Consider the following 21,880-nt stretch of genomic DNA (forward strand, 5'->3'; position numbering starts at 1 on the left):
CCTGCCACATAGTAGATACACAGAAATGCTACCTGTTCGTCAAGGAACTGCTCAGGCCACATTCTCCCCACGAATTCGCTCCAAGTATCTTCAAGTAAAAGGTAGACATAATCTTTAACACCTGTGTTAGTTTTCTGTTGCTGCATAATAAATTACCACAAATTTAGCAGCTTAAACAACATGCATTTTTTAACCTCACAGCTCTGTAGGTCAGAAGTCTGAGTGGGCTCATCCGGTCTCTCCGCTCAGGGGCCGACAAGGCCAAAATCAAGGTGTTGCTCAGGCTGGGCTCTGATCTGGAGACTCTTGGGAATAATCCACTTCCAAACTCATTGAAAGTGTTGGCAGAATCCAGTTCCTTGCAACTGCAGGTCTGAGCAGGCTTTACTGGCTTTCTGCTCCTAGAGGCCTCCTGCATTCCTTCTCACGTGGTCCCTCCATCCTCTGACCAATAATGTCCTATCAAGCACTTCTCACAATGCAAATCTCTCAGAACACTCTCTTCTGCTTCTAGCCAGAGAAAACTCTCTGCTTTTAAAGGCTCGTGTGATTAGATTAGGCCTACCCAGATAATATCCCTTTGCCATAAATATAAAATAATCAGGGGAGTAACACTGGGGCTAAGGGTCATAGAGGCCATCTTAAAATTCTGCCCATTGCCCCACCCTTCAAACTCTCACTGAAAGTTGTACTTTCCTTCTAGATTCACTTAGTTATCATTCATTTACGAGGTAACTGCCTCAGAGTGGCATCCATGGCTGAGTCACTTTATGACACCCTTATCATACCTTGCAAACCTTCCCTGTAGTAGATATTCAGTACGTATCCAATGAATTAATTATACTTTTTGTTAAATGAATCGCGAGATGAAAAGATGAGCAGAGTTATTCCAGACCAGATTGTAAGAACATCTGTCCAATTGGAAGGGCAGTGTGCACTTGACAGTTCATTGCCACTTGGGAGGGGTTTTTTTGTTTATTTTGCTTCTCCTTTTTTGAGGCTACATTTATTTATGATCAACCAGAGAGACTAAACAATGGATGCATGGGCTTGGACTCTAATGCAATTCAAGTGAGGTCAGAAGAATTCCACACACACACACACACAAAACCTTAAAAAGCATGAAGTAGATATTACAGTAAAATTAATATTTGAAGGGGAAAAAATCATTAGTAAGAGAAAAAAGCATTCTGGAAAACTGTGTTCCATTTAGGGCACCTCATTACCAGATTATTTAAGGGAAACTGGAGGGAGTTCAGAGGCATAAAGAATGATGAAGAGGCTGTAGGGATTAATACAAGCAAAGATTTTAAACAACTAAATATGTATAGCTTAACTGAACAACAGCTGAGTAGAGATGTAACTGTTGTCAAATGTCTGATATCAAGAGAAGGAATGTGTTTCTCTGAAGAGTTGAGAGTCCCTTTCTAAGTATTAGAATTAAATGAGAAAACAATCTTTTCTGTCCAACTTGTAAGCAGTATTTAGATTGTGTGTTGGGATGTGAAGTGTCAGAGTTGAATTCAAATCCCAGCTCCTCTACCTGCTACCTGCGAAAATTCAGACAACTCCTTTAACCTCTTTCACTTTGTCACGTGTAGAGTGGGAATTATATGACCTACCTCATGGGGTTATTACGAAGATTAAATGAAGCAGTAAACAGTGAGGTTCTGTGCCTGGCACGGGTTGCAAGTCGAGGAGAATGGTAAATGCTATTGGTATTACCATTACCGTCTTCATTCTTAAGTGGTTAAGAGTTCAAAGTGCTAGAGTCAGACAAAGCTGGGGTGCAAATTCAAGCTCTACAATCTGTTAACTCTACCTCTAAGTCTCAGTTTCTTCAACCATATGAGCATAATAGTGAGGACTAATGAAATAATACAATCTGAAACACTTATCGTAATGCTTGGCACATTATTCAGTAAATATATTAGCAGCTGTAGCATTATTTTAATTATCATTAACACAATCAGCATTCCACCTAGAACCTGGCCAAAGTACTACTATATATTCAAATTATTTCCAGATTTCCCCTGTTACAATGCCATATACGTATCTCTTTTTCCATTATAATCACCACATGTGCGCGTGGGCGCGCGCGCGCACACACACACAGAGTTCAGTAATTATTTGTTGAATTGAATTTGGTAATTTCTACCAATCATCATGTCAGATATTTGTGGTCACTGTGCATTGCTAGGGAGATGCTGGAATGGGCTTCTATACTCCTTGTGTAATCAAATTTATGAAAACAGATTTAAGTGCTTTTTTCATTCCAATAAAACTCTGACACTTAGATTTACCTGAGTTTCTATGAAAGAATCCCTGCTCTTATAATGGAATTCTCATTTTTGTCTTTTACACACATAGAACTCCCTGTGGCTCCTCTTTACAAATAGGATTGTGTTGTGTAGTAAACAGAATCTACTCTGGCTAGATTAAGCAGAAATGGCATTAGAGGGTTTCCAATTAGAAGATACTAAGATCAATCAGATAATCAGTGCATTAGTCAGATGTATTCATCAGTGATAGCTCACAGAAAATACAGGCTAGCCCAAAGAAGAGCTACAGGTGGCAAAAAAAAATTCCTGAAAGGATGCTAAATATTATTAGTCATTAGGGAAATGCAAATTAAAACTATAACGAGACACTACTACATACTTACTAGAATGGCTAGACTTTTTAAAACTGACAGTCTCAAGTCCTGGCAATGATGCAGAGCAACTAACACACTCATCCATTGCTGGTGGGAATGCAAGATTGTGTAGCCATTTAAAGACAGTTTGGCATTTTTCAAATAAAGTTAAACATATATCTACCATTCAACCCAGAATTTCCACTCCTAGGTATTGGTCCAAGAGAAATAAAAAATACAAGTCCGAACAAAAACCTGTGCTTAAATGTTTATAGCACCTTAATTCATAATAGCCCAAACATGAGACAATCCAAATGTCTATCAACCAGCATACGGATAAACAGTTTGTGGTATATCCATACAATGGAATACTACTCAGCAATAAAAAGGAGCATATACTCATACATGGAACAACATGAATGAATCTCAAAGACATAAAAAAGGCAGGCACTAGAGGTTAAATATTCTATGATTCCATTTGTAAGATATTCTAGAAAACTGTCTCTGCCCTATTAGACTGTGATCTCCTTGATCTGATACAGCTTTTAACAACAAGATTGCATCAAAGTCGGTGAACTGGAAGTAGAAATGGCTAAATTTGATCAGTTTAGGGAGCAAGTTTTAGCTCGCAAGGGAATCAGGAATCCACATTTGGCCAAAGGTCAATATAAGGTAGCCTGGGGTAAATCAGAGTGCACAGGACTTTCAACAGGAGGGCAGGGAGCCATCGTGGAGCCTGCTGGACCTGACATCATGAATATCTGCTCTAATGGATCCTACACAAGTTTGTCCACTCACACAGCCTTCAGCCTCCAGAGAATGTAACCTTTCTTTGATGGTCACTAGTTAAAGCTGATTGCAGTTGCTATCAAGGGTCTAATTTACCTGCCTTTGACAAATTTCCAGTTGTACTTTGCTTGTCCATTTGTAGTATGCTTTACTGATCCTCTTCAGCAACTCAAGAATCGGCAGTGACAGAGGCCACACTTACCGACCAGGGTGACCCTGGAGTTGCATCAGTTTATTAGTGCTTCTAGTTTATTTTCTGGCAAACGTAAGAATCTGAAGCAAAGGACCATCTTAATTAAAGTGTTTTTAATGTGACAGATTTTATAATGATAAGTTTGGCTCAAATATAACCTGTACCTTGTAAATACAACATATGCTATAAAGAAAAGAGCCTGCGGTTAGAACTCACAAACTTAGATTCTCGTCCCTGGACGCCACCTCTTCACCCTTGGCTAGGCCACTTAGCCTCCCGCTTACCTTCCAGGGTGAATGAAGCAGGTGGGCCAATACTCTCAAAAGTGCCACTCAGCTCTAACTTGAATCCCGTGATTCTAAGAGTAGTTGATAGGATGATTGGGAGGAGGAATGGAAGAAACTTCCATTCTTAGACTTAAGAGCTTTTAGACTTGACTTTTAGACTTTTCAGACCTCAGAATGTCAGGCTTCAGCTGTGTCCAGTGTTTACATTATAACATCTATTTTGGAAAAAAACTGGCAAGGTTTATAGATGAGGATGGAAAAGTACTTAGGTTGTTCTTGCAACTAGAAGCCCATAATCAGGTTTTTATCCTTTCCTTAGAGGTATATATTGCAAGAGTCACTGTAAGAAACAATATTGTTACTCAGATTAAATATTTAGGTAGCTTTTCCACATCTTTGAAAGAGTTGTATTTTCTTCTAGGAAGGAAGATTTTATTTTTGGCATGGTGGTGCCCTTTTTTTAAGCTCTTAATCTAGTTTTTTTTTTTATGTCAGTGAAACCTTAGCATTTAAAAATGAATTGAAATATCGGTAACTAGTCCTGTAGAGATTTTTGACTACATAAGCCAGAATTCTAAAGTTAAGTCTTTGATGTATATGTGCATTTTTAATTTCTTATTTTTTCAATTCCTCTTGACCAGTTCTTTTTGTAGTCAAATTCATTGTAATCCCATCATGAAAGTGTTGATCTTGTAGTAAACTTTATTGAAGCATTGTATTAATGCACATTCCCTCATGGTAACAGACGCTTTGTATCAAACCTATCATGCAGCTCAGCTCAAGTCCCATATGGAACTAATAAGCCACGCAATAAGTGACCTTATGTAGATGAATATGGCTTGGAAGGGTGAGAGAGAGAGAGAGAGAGTGTTTGTGTCTGTGTGTGTACGCCTGCACGCGCGCACATGTGTTGTCTAAACTGAATTTCTCCTGCCAAAACCTAAATGACAAAATGATTCTTGAGCCCCCAGAGTCTTTACCAGCTTGGAAAAATTGGGTGTTTGAAAAATAAAATTGAGCACTTTGATATTAAATTAGGCCTCAGCTCAATAGGAGGATGCTCACTGAGTACAAGAACTCAGCATTTATTTCTCAAAAGTACGATCACACTTTATTTTAAAATACGATTTCCAGAGCTGCAACTGGTCTTAACCTAGACAGCGGAGCACCATTAATCAAGCTGTATGAACTAGTTAATTTCAATTACAAGAGTTCTAACATCGTAGTTGATCTGTCTATATATAGTGATTTGAGATGAAACCAGCATGTGGCTTTGGAAAAATACTGTATTTTTATACAAAAAAGGTGGTGTGGGAGAAGAAAACAGAAGCTAATGAATGGAATTGACATGGTTATAGTGTCTGTTGAGGGCTGAATGTATTCATTGCTCTGGTATTCTTTCTATTTATTTATTTATTTTTCTATTTATTTATTTATTTTTCCAGTAACCATAAAGCTAGATCTTCCTGGTTATTTTAGTATAGGGATTTTCTTCTGCTAGTAGACAGTAGCACTTGTTCATTTTTCTGGGGAAACCACTGAACATTGCTTCTCCCTACTTCCCATCTAATTTATCATCTATGTGTAGTTTTCACCTACTAGCCTACTATAGAGTTGCACAGAAATTTAATTGCTCCCTTGGAGGTCTAAACCAATCAGAGTAAAGCTGAAATTCAAGCTAATTGAAACCAAAATTCCACTTAAAACTGCTTAGACTCTTTGGGTGGTGGTGGTGCAGTAGGAAGTTGTTACAAAAGGTGTTTATTTCAGAGACTAATCTGCAGCAGTTAGACCCAAAGCAACATTTTATTTGCATGGATTTCTTGGCATCTGCCTTCCCCAGTAAGAATTGAGAGCAGAGGGAGCTGCATTTAGGGAAGTGTGGTATTTATTGGTAGTAGTTGGGAAGGGCAGGTTTTGATGGAATGTTGGAGAAAGATTTCTTAGAGAAAAGAGTACTTTAGTCTTTTAACCTATCCTTCACAGCTGCCTCTGGAGTTGTTTTCCCCATTCACTTTCCTGCTTAAAACCTTGTAGTAGATTCTTACTGCTGTCAAGGAAGATAAATCCGAATTCTTGAGCTAAGTGCTCTAGGCCCTCAGTAGTTTTAATGAATGCTGTCTAAAAATCACGCCTCAGAAGTTTCCATTCTCTATAAAAATCCTGATTGAACTCTTACAACAATTTTATGAGACAAATATTGTTTGTCCTGTTCTATAGACAAGGCACAGATTGGTTCTGTACCTTGTTCAAGGTTACATACATTATATGGTAAGAACAGACTGTGAGTCCAGCCAGTCACTCAGAAGACAGAGAGCTAATTCGCAGTGCCTAGCCTAGTGGACACTAAATAAATATTTGCTGTATGAATAGGATGTGTAGGAACTTAGTAAATGTAGCCCTTTCTCTCCTTTCCCTATCCTTGTTCTTTCTTTCCCCCTTGGCCTCACTCCTCCTTTAACTTCTTGTTATTTTTACTCATTTTTTGGTATTTTTACTAATACCTTACCAGGGAGCTAACTTGTTAAAGAATTACTTAATAAAAATATAGATTTGTTTTTTTCCTGAAGTATTTACATTTTAGTACCAGGTCATCTCTACCTGACATAGTAGAGCATTAGACTGAACCCCATTTTACTTCCTCCATTTTTGGACACTTCCCTTAAGGTGTCCAGAAATGTATTTTCTGGAGACTCTTCCATCAGACCTATCCCTCAGTGAACACATAAAGATTTGACACCCTCTTAGCCAACTTTGACTTCTGACACCATCAGAAGTGAGCAAAACCTGAAATGGGGCTGAGTGGACCGATGTTCCTTCATCACTCACATTGTGAATGTGTGCTACCCTAACCGTATTTTTATATCAAAATCCATAGATGTATGGTTCCTGTAACTTATAGAGCATTTAAAGTGGACTCGTAGAACTTTGAAAGGCTCTTGGAGATGACCTAGTCCAGGGGGGTTTAAACTCCAGATGGGAATGCCTCCCTGGCTCTAACTCTACTCCCCAACAACTGCCTACAGTTAGAGCAGTTTCCTATTTGTTTCACACTTTGGGCTTCTACATAACATTTCATGTGAACTAAGGATTCCAGGGCTACCAAAAAAAGAAGTTTGAAAATTATTTGACTAGCCCAGGCAGGGAAGGGACTTACTCGTAGCCATACAGCAGAGCTGTGTCTTTCACCCAGGTCTTCTGACCACCCACATCATGAGTCGATCTTTCCATTTCACTGTGTAATTATTTTAAAGATATTGATATGTATATGTGGGGTGTTTTTAATTTATTTCTTTTATTTTTGGCTGCGTTGGGTCTGTGTTGCTGTGCGCAAGCTTTCTCTAGTTGCAGCAAGCGGGGGCTACCCTTTGTTGCGGTACATAGGCTTCTCACTGCGGTGGCTTCTCTTGTTGCAGAGCACGGGCTCTAGGTGTGCGGGCTTCAGTAGTTGTGGCTCGCGGGTTCTAGAGTGCAGGCTTAGTAGTTGTGGCGCACGGGCTTAGTTGCTCCACAACATGTGGGATCTTCCCAGACTAGGGCTCAAACCTGTGTCCCCTGCATTGGCAGGTGGATTCTTAACCACTGCGCCACCAGGGAGGCCCTGTATATGTGTTTATTGCTGCCTCTCTCAAGTGCTTGTAGTCAGAAACTTAGTAAATTAGCAAAAATTAGCTTTTAAAAAGGTGAACTACGTACTTAAGATTTTTTTCCCCTTTGATTTGAATTCTGTTGTTTTCCTTTTCTGATTCTAATCATAGTTAGTTAAGTGTTAAGCCATTTTTGAGCACCCGTTTTATGCCCAGCTTAGTGATAGATGCTATGATAATGATATCATATATACAGAGAGTATATATGTAGCATGATGATAATAGGTATAGTTTATTGAGCATTTACTATGTACCAGATATCGTTTTGGGTCCTCTACATACTTTATCGTATTTAAACTTTATAACAGCTCTGCAAGGCAGATAACATCCCATTTACAAGAACTGACTTACCCAAAGTCAAACAACTAATAAGTGACAGCACTGGTATTTCAAACCCAGATTGTCTGCATCTATGCTCATTCCAGTGTGTCAAGATGCCTCTCATTCCCTCCCATACAGCATTAATTTTAACTTACTAATTAATCAACAAATATGTTTTAAGTATCTATTCAGTTAGTTTAGGCTTTCCAAACACAGCAAATGGAAAGGTGGTATAGGAAGGGTTTGGCAGAAGGGTAAAATGCCCCCTATCCTGGAGTAATCAGAGACCTTCCTACAGGAAATGGAACTGGTGTTGACTCTTTGAGAATGGACAGAATATGACCAGATGGAGCAGAAGCAAGAAGAACTACAATCCTGCAGCCTGTGGAACAAAAACCACATTCACAGAAAGATAGACAAGATGAAAAGACAGAGGGCTATGTACCAGATGAAGGAACAAGATAAAACCCCAGAAAAACAACTAAATGAACTGGAGATAGGCAACCTTCCAGAAAAAGAATTCAGAATAATGATAGTTAAGATGATCCAGGACCTCGGAAAAAGAATGGAGGCAAAGATTGAGAAGATGCAAGAAATGTTTAACAGAGACCTAAAGAATTAAATAAGAAATAAACAGAGATGAACAATACAATAACTGAAATGAAAAATACACTAGAAGGAATCAATAGCAGAATAACTGAGGCAGAAGAACAGATAAGTGACCTGGAAGACAGAATGGTGGAATTCACTGCTGCGGAACAGAATAAAGAAAAAAGAATGAAAAGAAGTGAAGACAGCCTAAGAGACCTCTGGGACATCATTAAACGCAACAACATTTGCATTATAGGGGTCTCAGAAGGAGGAGAGAGAGATAAAGGACCCAAGAAAATATTTGAAGAGATTATAGCCAAAAACTTCCCTAACGTGAGAAAGCAAATAGCCACCCAAGTCCAGGAAGTACACAGAGTGTCATACATGATAAACCCAAGGAGAAACACACCGAGATACACAGTAATCAAATTGGCAAATATTAAAGACAAAGAAAAATTATTGAAAGCAGCAAGGGAAAAACGAGAAATAACATACAAGGGAACTCCCATAAGGTTAACAGCTGATTTCTCAGCAGAAACTCTACAAGCCAGAAGGGAGTGGCATGATATACTTAAAATGATGAAAGGGAAGAAACTACAACCAAGATTACTCTACCCCGCAAGGATCTCATTCAGATTCGATGGAGAAGTCAAAAGCTTCACAGACAAGCAAAAGCTAAGAGAATTCAGCACCACAAAACCAGCTCTACAACAAAAGCTAAAGGAACTTCTCTAAGTGGGAAACACAAGAGAAGAAAAGGAGCTACAAAAACAAACCCAAAACAGTTAAGAAAATGGTAATAGGAACATACATATCGATAATTATCTCAAATGTGAATGGATTAAATACTCCAACCAAAAGATACAGCTTGCTGAATGGATACAAAAACAAGACCCATAAATATATGCTGTCTACAAGAGACCCAATTCAGACCTAGGGACACATACAACTGAAAGTGAGGGGATGGAAAAAGATATTCCATGCAAATGGAAATCAAAAGAAAGCTGGAGTAGCAATACTCATATCAGATAAAATAGACATTAAAATAAAGAATGTTACAAGAGACAAGGAAGGACACTACATAATGATCAAGGGATCAATCCAAGAAGAAGATATAACCATTATAAATATATATGCACCCAACACAGGAGCACCTCAATACATAAGGCAACAGCTATAAAAGAGGAAATCAACAGTAAAACAATAACAGTAGGGAACTTTAACACCTCACTTACACCAATGCACAGATCATCCAGACAGAAAATTAATAAGGAAACACAAGCTTTAAATGACACAACAGACCAGATAGATTTAATTATATTTATAGGACATTCCATCCAAAAAGAGCAGAGTACACTTTCTTCTCAAGTGCACAAGGAACATTCTCCAGGATAGATCACATCTTGGGTCACAAATCAAGCCTCAGTAAATTTAAGAACATTGAAATCATATCAAGCAACTTTTCTGACCACAATGCTTTGAGATTAGAAGTCACTTACAGGGGAAAAAAACGTAAAAAACACAAACACATGGAAGCTAAACAATACGTTACTAAATAACCAAGAGATCACTGAAGAAATCAAAGAGGAAATCAAAAACTACCTAGAGACAAATGACAATGAAAACATGATGATCCAAAACCTATGGGATGCAGCAAAAGCAGTTCTAAGAGGGAAGTTGATAGCTATACAAGCCTACCTCAAGAAACAAGAAATATCTCAAATAAACAATCTAACCTTACACCTAAAGGAACTAGAGAAAGAAGAACAAACAAAACCTAAAGTGAGCAGAAGGAAAGAAATTATAAAGATCAGAGCAGAAATAAATGAAATAGAAACAAAGAAAACAATAGCAAAGATCAATACAACTAAAAGCTAGTTCTTTGAGAAGATAAAATTGATAAACCATTAGCCAGACTCATCAAGAAAAAGAGGGAGAGGACTCAAATCAATAAAATTAGAAATGAAAAAGGAGGAGTTACAATAGACACCGCAGAAATGCAAAGCATCCTAAGAGACTACTACAAGCAATTCTATGCCAATAAAATGGACAACCTGGAAGAAATGGACAAATTCTTGGAAAGGTAAAACCTTCCAAGACTGAACCAGGAAGAAATAGAAAATATGAACTGACCAATCACAAAGAATGAAATTGAAACTGTGATTAAAAATCTTCCAGCAAACCAAAGTCCAGGGCCAGATTACTTCACAGGTGAATTCTATCAAACATTTAGAGAAGAGCTAACACCCATCCTTCCGAAACTCTTCCAAAAAATTGCAGAGGAAGGAACACTCCCAAACTCATTCTGTGAGGCCACCATCACCCTGATACCAAAACCAGACAAAGATACTACAAAAAAAGAAACTTACAGACCAATATCACTGATGAATATAGATGCAAAAATCCTCAGCAAAATACTAGCAAACAGAATCCAGCAACACATTAAAAGGATCATACACCATGATCAAGTGGGATTTATCCCAGGGATGCAAGGATTCTTCAATATACACAAATCAATCAATGTGATACACCATATTAACAAATTGAAGAAGAAGAACCATATGATCATCTCAAGATGCAGAAAATGCTTTTGACAAAATTCAACACCGATTTATGATAAAAACTCTCCAGAAAGTGGACATAGAGGGAACTTACCTCAACACAGTAAAGGCCATATATGACAAACCCACAGCAAACATCATTCTCAATGGTGAAAAACTGAAAGCATTTCCTCTAAGATCAGGAACAAGACAAGGATGTCCACTCTCATCACTATTATTCGACATAGTTTCGGAAGTCCTAGCCACAGCAATCAGAGAGGAAAAAGAAATAAAAGGAATACAAATTGGAAAAGAAGAACTAAAACTGTCAGTGTTTGCAGATGACATGATACTGTACGTAGAGAATCCTAAAAATGCCACCAGGAAACTACTAGAGCTAATCAATGAATTTGGTAAAGTTTCAGGATACAAAATTAATGCACAGAAACCTCTTGCATTCCTATACACTAATGATGAAAAATATGAAAGGGAAATTAAGGAAACACTCCCGTTTACCATTGCAACAAAAAGAATAAAATACCTAGGAATAAACCTACCCAGGGAGACAAAAGACCTGTATGCAGAAAACTATAAGACACTGTTGAAAGAAATTAAAGATGAAACCAACAGATGGAGAGATATACCATGTTCTTGGATTGGAAGAATCAATATTGTGAAAATGACTATAGTACCCAAAGCAATCTACAGATTCAATGCAATCCCTATCAAATTAACCAGTGGCATTTTTTACAGAACTAGAACAAAAACATCTTAAAATTTGTATGGAGACACAAAAGACCCCGAATAGCCAAAGCAGTCTTGAGGGAAAAAAACGGAGCTGGAGGAATCAGACTCCCTGACTTCAGACTATACTACAAAGATACAGTCAGTAATCAAGACAATATGGTACTGGCACAAAAACAGAAATATAGATCAATGGAACAGGATAGAAAGCCCAGAGATAAACCCATGCAGCTATGGTCAACTAATCTATGACAAAGGAGGCAAGGATATACAATGGAGAAAAGACAGTCTCTTCAATAAGTGGTGCTGGGAAAACTGGACAGCTACATGTAAAAGAATGAAATTAGAACACTCCCTAACACCACACACAAAAATAAACTCAAAATGGATTAGAGACCTAAATGTAAGTCCAGACACTATAAAACTCTTAGAGGAAAACATAGGAAGAACACTCTTTGACATAAATCACAGCAAGATCTTTTTTGATCCACCTCCTAGAGCAATGGAAATAAAACAAAACAAAAATAAACACATGGGACCTAATGAAATTTAAACGCTTTTGCAAAGCAAAGGAAACTACAAACAAGATGAAAAGACAACCCTTAGAATGGGAGAAAATATTTGCAAACAAATCAGTGGACAAAGGATTAATCTCCAAAATATATAAACAGCTCATGCAGCTCAATACTCAAAAAACAAACAACCCAATCCAAAAATGGTCAGAAGACCTAAATAGACATTTCTCCAAAGAAGACATACAGATGGCCAAGAAGCAGGTGAAAAGCTGCTCAACATCACTAATTATTAAAGAAATGCAAATCAAAGCTACTGTGAGGTATCACCTCACACCAGTTAGAATGGGCATCTTCAGAAAATCTACAAACAACAAATGCTGGAGAGGGTGTGGAGAAAAGGGAACCCTCTTGCACCGTTGGTGGGAATGTAAATTGATACAGCCACTATGGAGAACAGTATGGAGGTTCCTCAAAAAACTAAAAATAGGGCTTCCCTGGTGGTGCAGTGGTTGAGAGTCCGCCTGCCAGTGTAGGGGACACGGGTTCGTGCCCCGGTCTGGGAAGGTCCCACATGCCGTTGAGTGGCTAGGCCCGTGAGCCATGGCCTCTGAGCCTGCGTGTCCGGAGCCTGTGCTCCGCAACAGGAGAGGCCACAACAGTGAGAGGTCCGCGTTCTGGGGGAAAAAAACAAAAAGAAAGAAAACTAAAAATAGAACTACCATACGATCCAGCAATCCCAGTATTGGGCATATGCCCAGGGAAAACCATAATTCAAAAAGACACATGCACCCCAATGTTCATTGCAGTGCTATTTACAATAGCCAGGTCATGGAAGCAACTTAAATGCCCATCGACAGACAAATGGATAAAGAAGAAGTGGTACATATATACAATGGAATATTACTCAGCCATGAATAGGAACAAAATTAGGTCATTTGTAGAGACGTGGATGGTCTAGAGACTGTCATACAGAGTGAAGTAAGTCAGAGAGAGAAAAACAAATATCACATATTAATGCATATATGTGGAACCTAGAAAAATGGTATAGATGAACCAGTTTGCAGGGCAGAAATTGAGACACAGAAGTAGAGAACAAACGTATGGACACCAAGGGGGGAAAGCGGTGGGGGGTGGCGGTGGGTGTGTGCTGAATTGGGAGATTGGGATTGACATGTATACACTGACGTGTATAAAACAGATGACTAATAAGAACCTGCTGTATAAAAAAATAAAATAAAATTCGAAAAAAAAAGAATATGACCAGATGTAGGATGCCTAGAGGGAGACAGGAAAGAGAGCTGTCTGCCAGAGTGGTGAGTTCTGAATAAACCATTGTTAGCCAATACTGGAAAGCTATTATATATATATATATATATGTATATATATATAGGGGACTTCATGATAAGCAAATTGAATATACTCATTTATGTCAGCTCCCTAGTGAAATGCTACTAATAAAGATAAAATAGTTTAAAATTGTAAACACACAAGGATGAAAAGAACAGAAGAGACAAGAGCAGGTAATAGAGTCGACAACATTTTAGAAGATCACAAGCAATAAATGAGTGATAAACTGAGTTGGCAGAATGGAAAAAACTAAAACCTAAAGCCTTCAAGAAGCAATGCAGTTCTAGCCACAGAACTCCAGAAGATCTTAGGATTTGGAGTTATCAAGTACCTCATAGAGTGCAGGGTAAGGAATAAGTCTAAGAACAGGAGGATTAGTTGAAAGTCTATAGAAAGAGAATTAAGACTCCCAGTTCACTCACCACTCTGCATAGCCAAGCAACTACCCCAGCACACACCCCAGTGGGAGACTGGAGGTTTACTTTCTGAAGAAAATCAAACCCAAGAAGCTTTGGACTCTGAACTGCCTGGTATACTGGGGCAAGAAGTAAGACGCCTTACTAAAAACAAGGGGATTCAGTGAAAGTCGTACATACCAACACTGAATTCCCCAACTGCTTTTTCCTGCTTAACTCCCAAAATGGGATCGAGATTATACCCCTAGGCAGAAGGTTGGAGGATGCTCTCTGGAAAAAAACAGTCCGAGCAATGATAGCTGCTGGATTGGCATGTCCCCCACAGAAAGGGCTCACCCGCTCATTCTACAGTGAAGTCCCCAGTCAGCAAGCACTGTCAATACACAGACTGTTCAGCTTTTTAAAGTCTCATTCATAAAGAAGAATTGACAACCAAAGATTACTGCACATTAAAGAAAGCCTCTTTTTTTTTTAAAGTCTGAAACAAGCAGAAAAAGAAAGAAACCCAAAAGTAACAGAAAATGGAGGAGACAAAAAAAGAAAATAACAATAATAATGATAATAGAAAATAATCGGAATTAGAGGATAAGAGTTTTATACTGAAAGGACCTCACTAGCAAGGTACACAAAGGCAAAATAAACAAATGGGACTACATCTGACTAAAAATATTTTGCACAACAAAGGAAACTATCAACAAAATGAAAAGGCTGCCTACTGAATGGGAGAAGATATTTGCAAGTGATATATCTGATAAGGAGTTAGTATCCAAAATATACAAAGAACTCAGACAACTCAAAATCAAAAAAACAACCAACCGGATTAAAAAATGGACAGAGGACCTGAATAGACATTTTCCCAAAGAAGACACAGAGATGGCCCATAGACACATGAAAAGATGCTCAACATCACTAACCACCAGGGAAATGCAAATCCAAACCACAATGAGATATCATCTCACACCTGTCAGAATGGCTATTACTAAAAAGACAAGAAATAACAAGTGTTGACAAGGATGTGGAGAAAGGGAACCCTTGTGCACTGTTGGCACAACCACTATGGAAAACAGTATTGGAGGCTCTTCAAAAAAATGAAAAATAGAACTACTACACAATCCAGCAATTTCAAGTCTGGTATTTTTCCAAAGAAAACAAAAACACTAATTTGAAAAGATGTATGCACCCCTATGTTCATTGCTGCATTATTCACAATAGCCAAGATATGGAAGCAACCTAAGTGCCCATCAATAGATGAATGGATAAAGACGATGTGGGGTATACACGCGCGTGCACGTGCACACACACATACATTGGAATATTACTCAGCCATAAAAGAACAAAATCTTGCCATTTGCAATAACATGGATAGACCTAGAGGGTATTATGCTAAGTGAAATAAGTCAGACAGCGAAAGACAAATACTATATGATTTCACTTATATGTGGAATCTAAAAAAAAAACAAATGAACAAACATAACAAAACAGAAATAGAGTCAGAGCTACAAAGAACAAACAGGTGGTTGCCAGAGAAAGGCCAGTATGTGGGGGAAGGAGTGAAATAGGTGAGGGTAATTAAGAGATACAAACTTTCAGTTGCAAAACAGATGAGCCACAAGGATGACATGTACAGTGTGGGGAATATAGTTAGTGATAGTGTAATATCTTTGTATGGTGACAGATGGTAACTAGACATTGTGGTGATCACGTTGTAATGTATAGAAATAATCGAATCACTGTGTTTTGCACCAGGAACTAACATAGTGTTGTAGGTCAGTTATACTTCAAAAACAAACTCATAGAAAGAGAGATCAGATTTCTGGTTACTAGAGGTAGGGGTGAGATGGGAGGGTGGGAATTGGGTGAAGGTAGTCAAAAGGTACAAACTCCCAGTTATAAGATAAGTAAGCACTAGGGATGTAGTATATACCATGATTAATATAATTAACACTGTTGTGTGTTATATATGAAAGTTAAGAGAGTAAATTTTAAGAGTCCCCATCACAAGGAAAAAATATTTTTTTTCTTTAATTTTGTGTCTATGTGACATGACAGATGTTCTCTAAACTTATTGTGGTAATCATTTCATGATGTATGTAAGTCAAATCATTATGCAGTACACCTTTAACTTACACAGAGCCGTATGTCAGTTATATCTCAATAAAACTGGAAGGAAATAAACAAAACAAGAACAAAGGACTCACTGAAGTGAGATCAAAAACAGTGAAGAAAAAAAGACCCAAACAAAAGCTTATCACTGTGAAATTTCTGAATACTGAGGTTAAAGAATAAAATCCTAAAAGCTTCCAGAGACAGGAATCAGCTCGCACACAAAGGATCAGGAATCAGAATGTTATCTGGTTTCTCAGTTGCTATATGCAAAGTTAAATGACAGTGAAACAATACTTCAGAAATTCCAAAGGAAAAATCATTTCAGTCTTGAATTTTATATGCAAGGAAACTATCATTCAAGTGTGAGAATGGAATAAAGGTATTTTTAAATATTCAAGGTGTTAAAAAAGATACCTCTCATGTGGCCCTTTCCCAGAAAGCTGTTATAGAATATGCTCCACCAAAATGAGGCAGTAAATCAAGAAAGAAGTGATGAGATCTAGGAAACAAGAGCCTCAGCACAGAAGTACCGCTGGCCCTCTGTATCCACTGATGCAAAACCCTGGATGTGGAGGGTTGACTATGTTCATTGTACATGCAACACCATTTTATATGAGGGACTTAAACATCCACAGAGTTTGGTGTCTGCAGGGGCTCCTGGAGCTGATCCCCTGGGGATACAGGGGGATGACTGTAAACAGAATTTCCAGGATTATGGTGAAAGAAAGTTCTAGGAAGGTAACAATGGAACCAGCCTAGAGAGCAGCCTGTTCAGATTAGAGCAGAGAGAAGGTGCTTCAGGAAACAATCTCCAAGCGGGGAAATGGGCTTGATAGATTATATTGTGTCTTTAATCAGATTGGGAAGGATTTAAGGTTTTGTCCTAATTGGGGGAAAATCTGGTGATAGGTACGTGGATACTCAACAAGTAGTACTATCCACAAGGTAGGTACTCAACAAGTGGGGAAAATGGTAATTATCACTTCAGAAAAAACAAACAAAAGGTCAAAAAAGGAATAGTACACTATATGGCTTAGCAGTGAACAGTATTATTGTAGGTATAAGGTAAACACTAAATATTGATTTAACAAAAAATGTTATATTTAAAAATAATTGAATAGCTTGAGAGGATGAGAAGTATATTTGGGAGAGTGGAGAGTTAAATCCTCATATTTAATAAGAAGTCAGTAGGTAATGTACGGGGATAAGGAGATAAAATGTGCTAAGAAAAGAGCTCAGTTCTCATTTTACGTAGCACGAACATAGTAGATGATGTCTAAACGAGGGGGAAAGAGTAAGAAATATCAATGTAAGTGTATTATTTAGAAATATGAAGGTAAAGAAGAAACAACTAAAAGTGGTCGCTACTGAAGAGCAAAGAACTGATGCTTTTTCATTGTAATCCTTTCCAGTAGGTTAGACTTAAAACAGTACGTGTACTTTATTTTAAAATTTTCATATATTCTTATTATGTATGAATTTCTATTTTAGTTCTGTATGTTGAAAGTTAAGAGGGCTACATGATAGAAAGAATTCAGACTTGTTATTGAGAGGTTCTAGCCTTGGCTTTGGCCCTTAACAGCTTTGAGACCTTGGGCAGGACACTTGTCTTACTGAGTCTTAGTTTCTTCATTTATGAAAGGATGGAGGTTGGAAAAGATAATCTCCATGATCTCTTTAAGCTAGATATCCCAAGAGTCTATGATAAAGATAATAATGCTATACAACAAATAAGAGTTAAGACTTGGGTGGAGGCTTGAAATTCCCACAGTTTCCTTTTTTAGTTGAAATCAGACTTGGAGAGAAATTTTCACTGTGGTCTCTGAAAAGAATTCAACACCCACCTTCCATTGTGGAGGCTGGGGCAGGCAATTGACCACGTACTGGCTCAGGGACACATAGCTTAGTGTTATTTTAGTATGGGGTCATTTTATTTTTTTTGATATTTAATATTTTTCAGTATGAATCACAGGTGAAATTTTCATGCCATGTGTAAACAATTTCACTTTTTTATTGAAACAATGAATTCAGGAATGTCATATTGGGATGTCAGCCATTTTATCAATGTGTGGAAAAAATGCTTTTATATTAATATAAGAAATGATGTCATTTAATATGGAGGAGATCTCATAATTCAAGGTCAGCAAATCTCAGGAGGTGATTTAGGTCACCAAGCTAGCTTTGGAAAAGGAAAAGAATGTTTTTCCCTTTGTCTTCTCAAGATTTTGGTTTTTTGGTTTTTTTCAACCAATTTTCCTCTTAGACTTTCGGGTAGCTGGTGTAAGTGGCATGGTTGTGAAAAGGAGACTCTGACTAATAATGTCTTTGCCATTGAAACATGTGGCTTTGGAGAATTTCCTTGCTCTTTCTCTCGGCTTCAGTTTTCCCATCTGCACAAGAAAAGGATTAGCTTAAATAATATTCAAGATACCTTTTAGCTTTAACATTCTATGTTTCTGCCTCCTTATTTTATGTGTGTATTCAGACCATTCAAGAGACCTGATTAGGTTTGGGGGTTTCTTTTTAAAGTTCAGTGTAGTGAGAGTGAACTTTTTCTCTGTTAAATGTCACTCACACTTAAGTGAAAAGTCAATAGAGTACTAGATACAAACAAAAGAAAACTTACTTTTTCTGTTGATAGTGGTTTAATTTTTTTAAAAGAGAAAAATATTTAAAAGTTTAACTTAGCCACTTTTAAATTAGGTGCTAGAAAAGTAAAACTTCAATACAGATGACCCTTCATATCTGTACATCAGTATGCAGTTTACAGAGTCCTTTCCTCATATATATCATGTCATTTGAAAAATACATTTCTGCAGGGCTGTGTTGTATACTTACTGTGTATTTGATGCTGTGTGTGTGAGCATGTGTATGAATATGCACATATCCTTACCTCGGGTCTCTATTATGTTTAGTGAAGGAAGCAAACGGTCTTCAGAGACAAAATGAGAGGAGACGGGAACAGACAGATTAAAACCATTTAGTAGGTTACCCAAGGCACATAGAAGGACACATAATTTTAGAAAATCAGCCTCTAGCAGAAATAAGTAAAGCTAAGAGCAGATCTTGCCCACAGGCCATAATTTCCTCATACTAGCTCTATAGCTCTCTACTCTGGTCCTAGAGAAAGAGGAAAGTTAGAGGCACAAGAGAAATAACATAAAGCACAGCCTCTGTCAAAAGTGACTTGCTGTTTGTTTAATAAGCATTGACTGAGCGCTAGCACTGTGTCATACACTTGGGGATCAGAGATGGATACAGCATGACCCTTGTTCTTGATTCTACAAAGGGAAAAGGGTCAGTGTAAAAAGGGCTGAATGTGCTCAGAGTGTGTAATACCACCGTTCAGTCCCTAAAGTGAAATACTGGTTTTATGGTATATGTCCCTGGAGTTGATGTTAGCAAACTCTACGGGGGTCTTGGAAATAATCCTGATTCCACAGTTGGTGGTTCTTAGTCTTCTCCAACGTTAGAGGGCAAGGGAGCAGGAAATGAGGAGGCTACCTTTAAACACCATCCAAAAAGTGAGGTTGATGATGTTGGGATCATACACTCACATTTCCTCTTTCAGCGTTTAAAATTGTGTTGGGGGGGGACTTGTTTAGTGAATCATGTTTGGGAAGCATTGCCTAGTATCTGCCAAAATTTCTTTTAATTCTGTTTTTCCACCTTTGCAGCTAAGATATCAACATGGACTAGGGACTCCAGACTTGAGGCAAACCCTCCCTAACCTGAAAAACTTCATGGAGCACGGACTAATGGTCAGGTGGTGAGTACCTTTATCTCTCATACCCAGAAACTGCAATGTGGATAATAATCCTGAGAAACTTGCCTGACTTCCACATCGCTCCACAGCTTCCTTCTGGGTTTTCTTCTGTAATAAGATATCTGAAGAAAAGGAAAGGCAGCCATCGTACTTGTGTAGGTCTAAGCTCCAGTCTGGCTAAGAGGGCGAAGCACCCACGAAGGGGGGTGAGTTCAAAGGGGTGCTGTTTGGACATGGGAAGGTTGGCGGGACAAGGAATCCTTGAGAGCTTGGCTGAAGCAGAGACTAGAGGATAGCCATGTGATTCGTAAAAAGGGGACATGGAGCCCCCAGGACTTTTCCAAAGAACAAGCGAAGGACAGAATAAGCATCAGGATCAGTGGTTGTGAGAGTGAAGGGAAGAAAGCACACAAGGAATAGGTCAGGCTGTCAGGACCTAGTCTGAGACCAAGAGACACACACATGCTGGAACGTTTCTCACATGTGATGTCAGTGCCTGTTGTGCCATGAGGGCAAGCTGCTGCCTAAAAGTGCTTTGTCAGGATGGACATGACCCTCTTCCAAAGACAAGGGGAGAGGGAAAGTGATGCAAAGAAAACATTAGATGATTCGTTCGACTTAAATAAGTGGAAAGCTGTCGGCTCAAGTCATTTAGTAATTCGAATCCTTGGATGATGGGCAATGACTTACAAAATCACATGAGTTCATATCAGGCCTTTAGTTAGACAGCTGGGAACAGCACGGTTTCTTCTAAAGAGCACTGGCTTCTGATCCCAGATCTTTTTTGATTTCCTATGTGAATTTTTGTTTTTTTAAGTTTTGAGATTCCTTTATTCAAGCCAAATTGTTCAACCTTTATCACAGTGTAACACCCTATTTTAAAAACCTCAAATAAATAAGTTATCCATGTAACCTTGCCATTTCAATTTTCTGATTTGCTGTGTGGATTTAAACTCCTGCCTCTCTGAAACGTATTTCCTCATCTGTAATCCCTGCTCTGCTCATCTCAGTGGTTTGTGGTGAGGATGAAGTGAGATGGTAGGTGGAGAAGTAATTTGTGGGGAGGAAAGTACAAGCATAGTTTCAGTTTCTTCTGTGTCATCAAGATAGGCCTTGAGGAGAACAAGAAAGTGGCATCTATGATTTACCTTTGACGTTTTCTGTTTCTGTCTCATGATCTTCAAAATGCAAATTCTGGATGTCTTGACTTTAGATAGGACTTCTGTTAAGCAAATACACAATTGTTTAAAAAATTCTACTCAGAATATCAAAATAATTATAAAAAATTCGTGTTGATATGGACCTGTATGCCCTGAGGAATGAGGTCTAGGAACTGAGTTTTAATGTAAAACAATAATAGTAATGATAAGAATAATTTAAAAAGTGAGCTAGCAGGCATGTATTTAACATTGTCAGTGTAAAGTTCCGTGATAGGTACTCTGGAGGTAACGAGGTATAAGGCTTAAGCCCTACCTTCAAGGGATTTGTCATCTAGTTGGAAACAAGGTATATAATTCATGAAAGGTTTTATAACACAAATGGTAAATAACTTAAAATGATCAAAAAAAGAGGCAACTCACAGCACCACCTGATTAATCAACTAAAATGAATCTTGTTCAGTACAGACAGCAGATTGTCCCAGTGTCATTTATTGAAGACTCTTTTGTCCACTGTTGATAACGCCGATCTCTTTCATGCATCAAGTTCACTTACACACAGATCTGTTTCCAGGCTCCCTATTCTGCTTCATCGTTTTATTGTCTATCTATAGGCTAGTACCACATTTTTAATTAATATAAGGTGTAATTTCTATAAGTCTTATTGAGGTTTGAGCATCTCTCTTCCCTCTGACATTTGGAACCACTTGAGAGAGGAGATACAAGAGACAGACTAATAGGAATCAAAATGTCAGTTTTATTACTGATAAAGCTGCATTTTCCAAGTGGCTTTAGATGTATAATAAAAGGGCTTGCAAAGACATCA

At 38.1% G+C, this 21,880-nt stretch overlaps 1 protein-coding gene across 1 annotated transcript in view; it reads left to right on the forward strand.

The window, feature by feature from the left end:
* Nucleotides 1-21,880, forward strand: part of UVRAG (UV radiation resistance associated) — a 318,729-nt gene that overhangs the window by 273,220 nt on the left and 23,629 nt on the right. Inside the window, exon 14 of the mRNA XM_027083424.1 lies at nt 19,809-19,900. Within this exon, the coding sequence (XP_026939225.1) occupies nt 19,809-19,900 (92 nt within the window). The remainder of the gene's footprint in view (nt 1-19,808; nt 19,901-21,880) is intronic.

Source organism: Aethalodelphis obliquidens, unplaced genomic scaffold (assembly GCF_003676395.1).
Source record: "Aethalodelphis obliquidens isolate GAN/ISIS:26980383/991018 unplaced genomic scaffold, ASM367639v1 scaffold50, whole genome shotgun sequence".
NCBI classification, from domain to species: domain Eukaryota; kingdom Metazoa; phylum Chordata; class Mammalia; order Artiodactyla; family Delphinidae; genus Aethalodelphis; species Aethalodelphis obliquidens.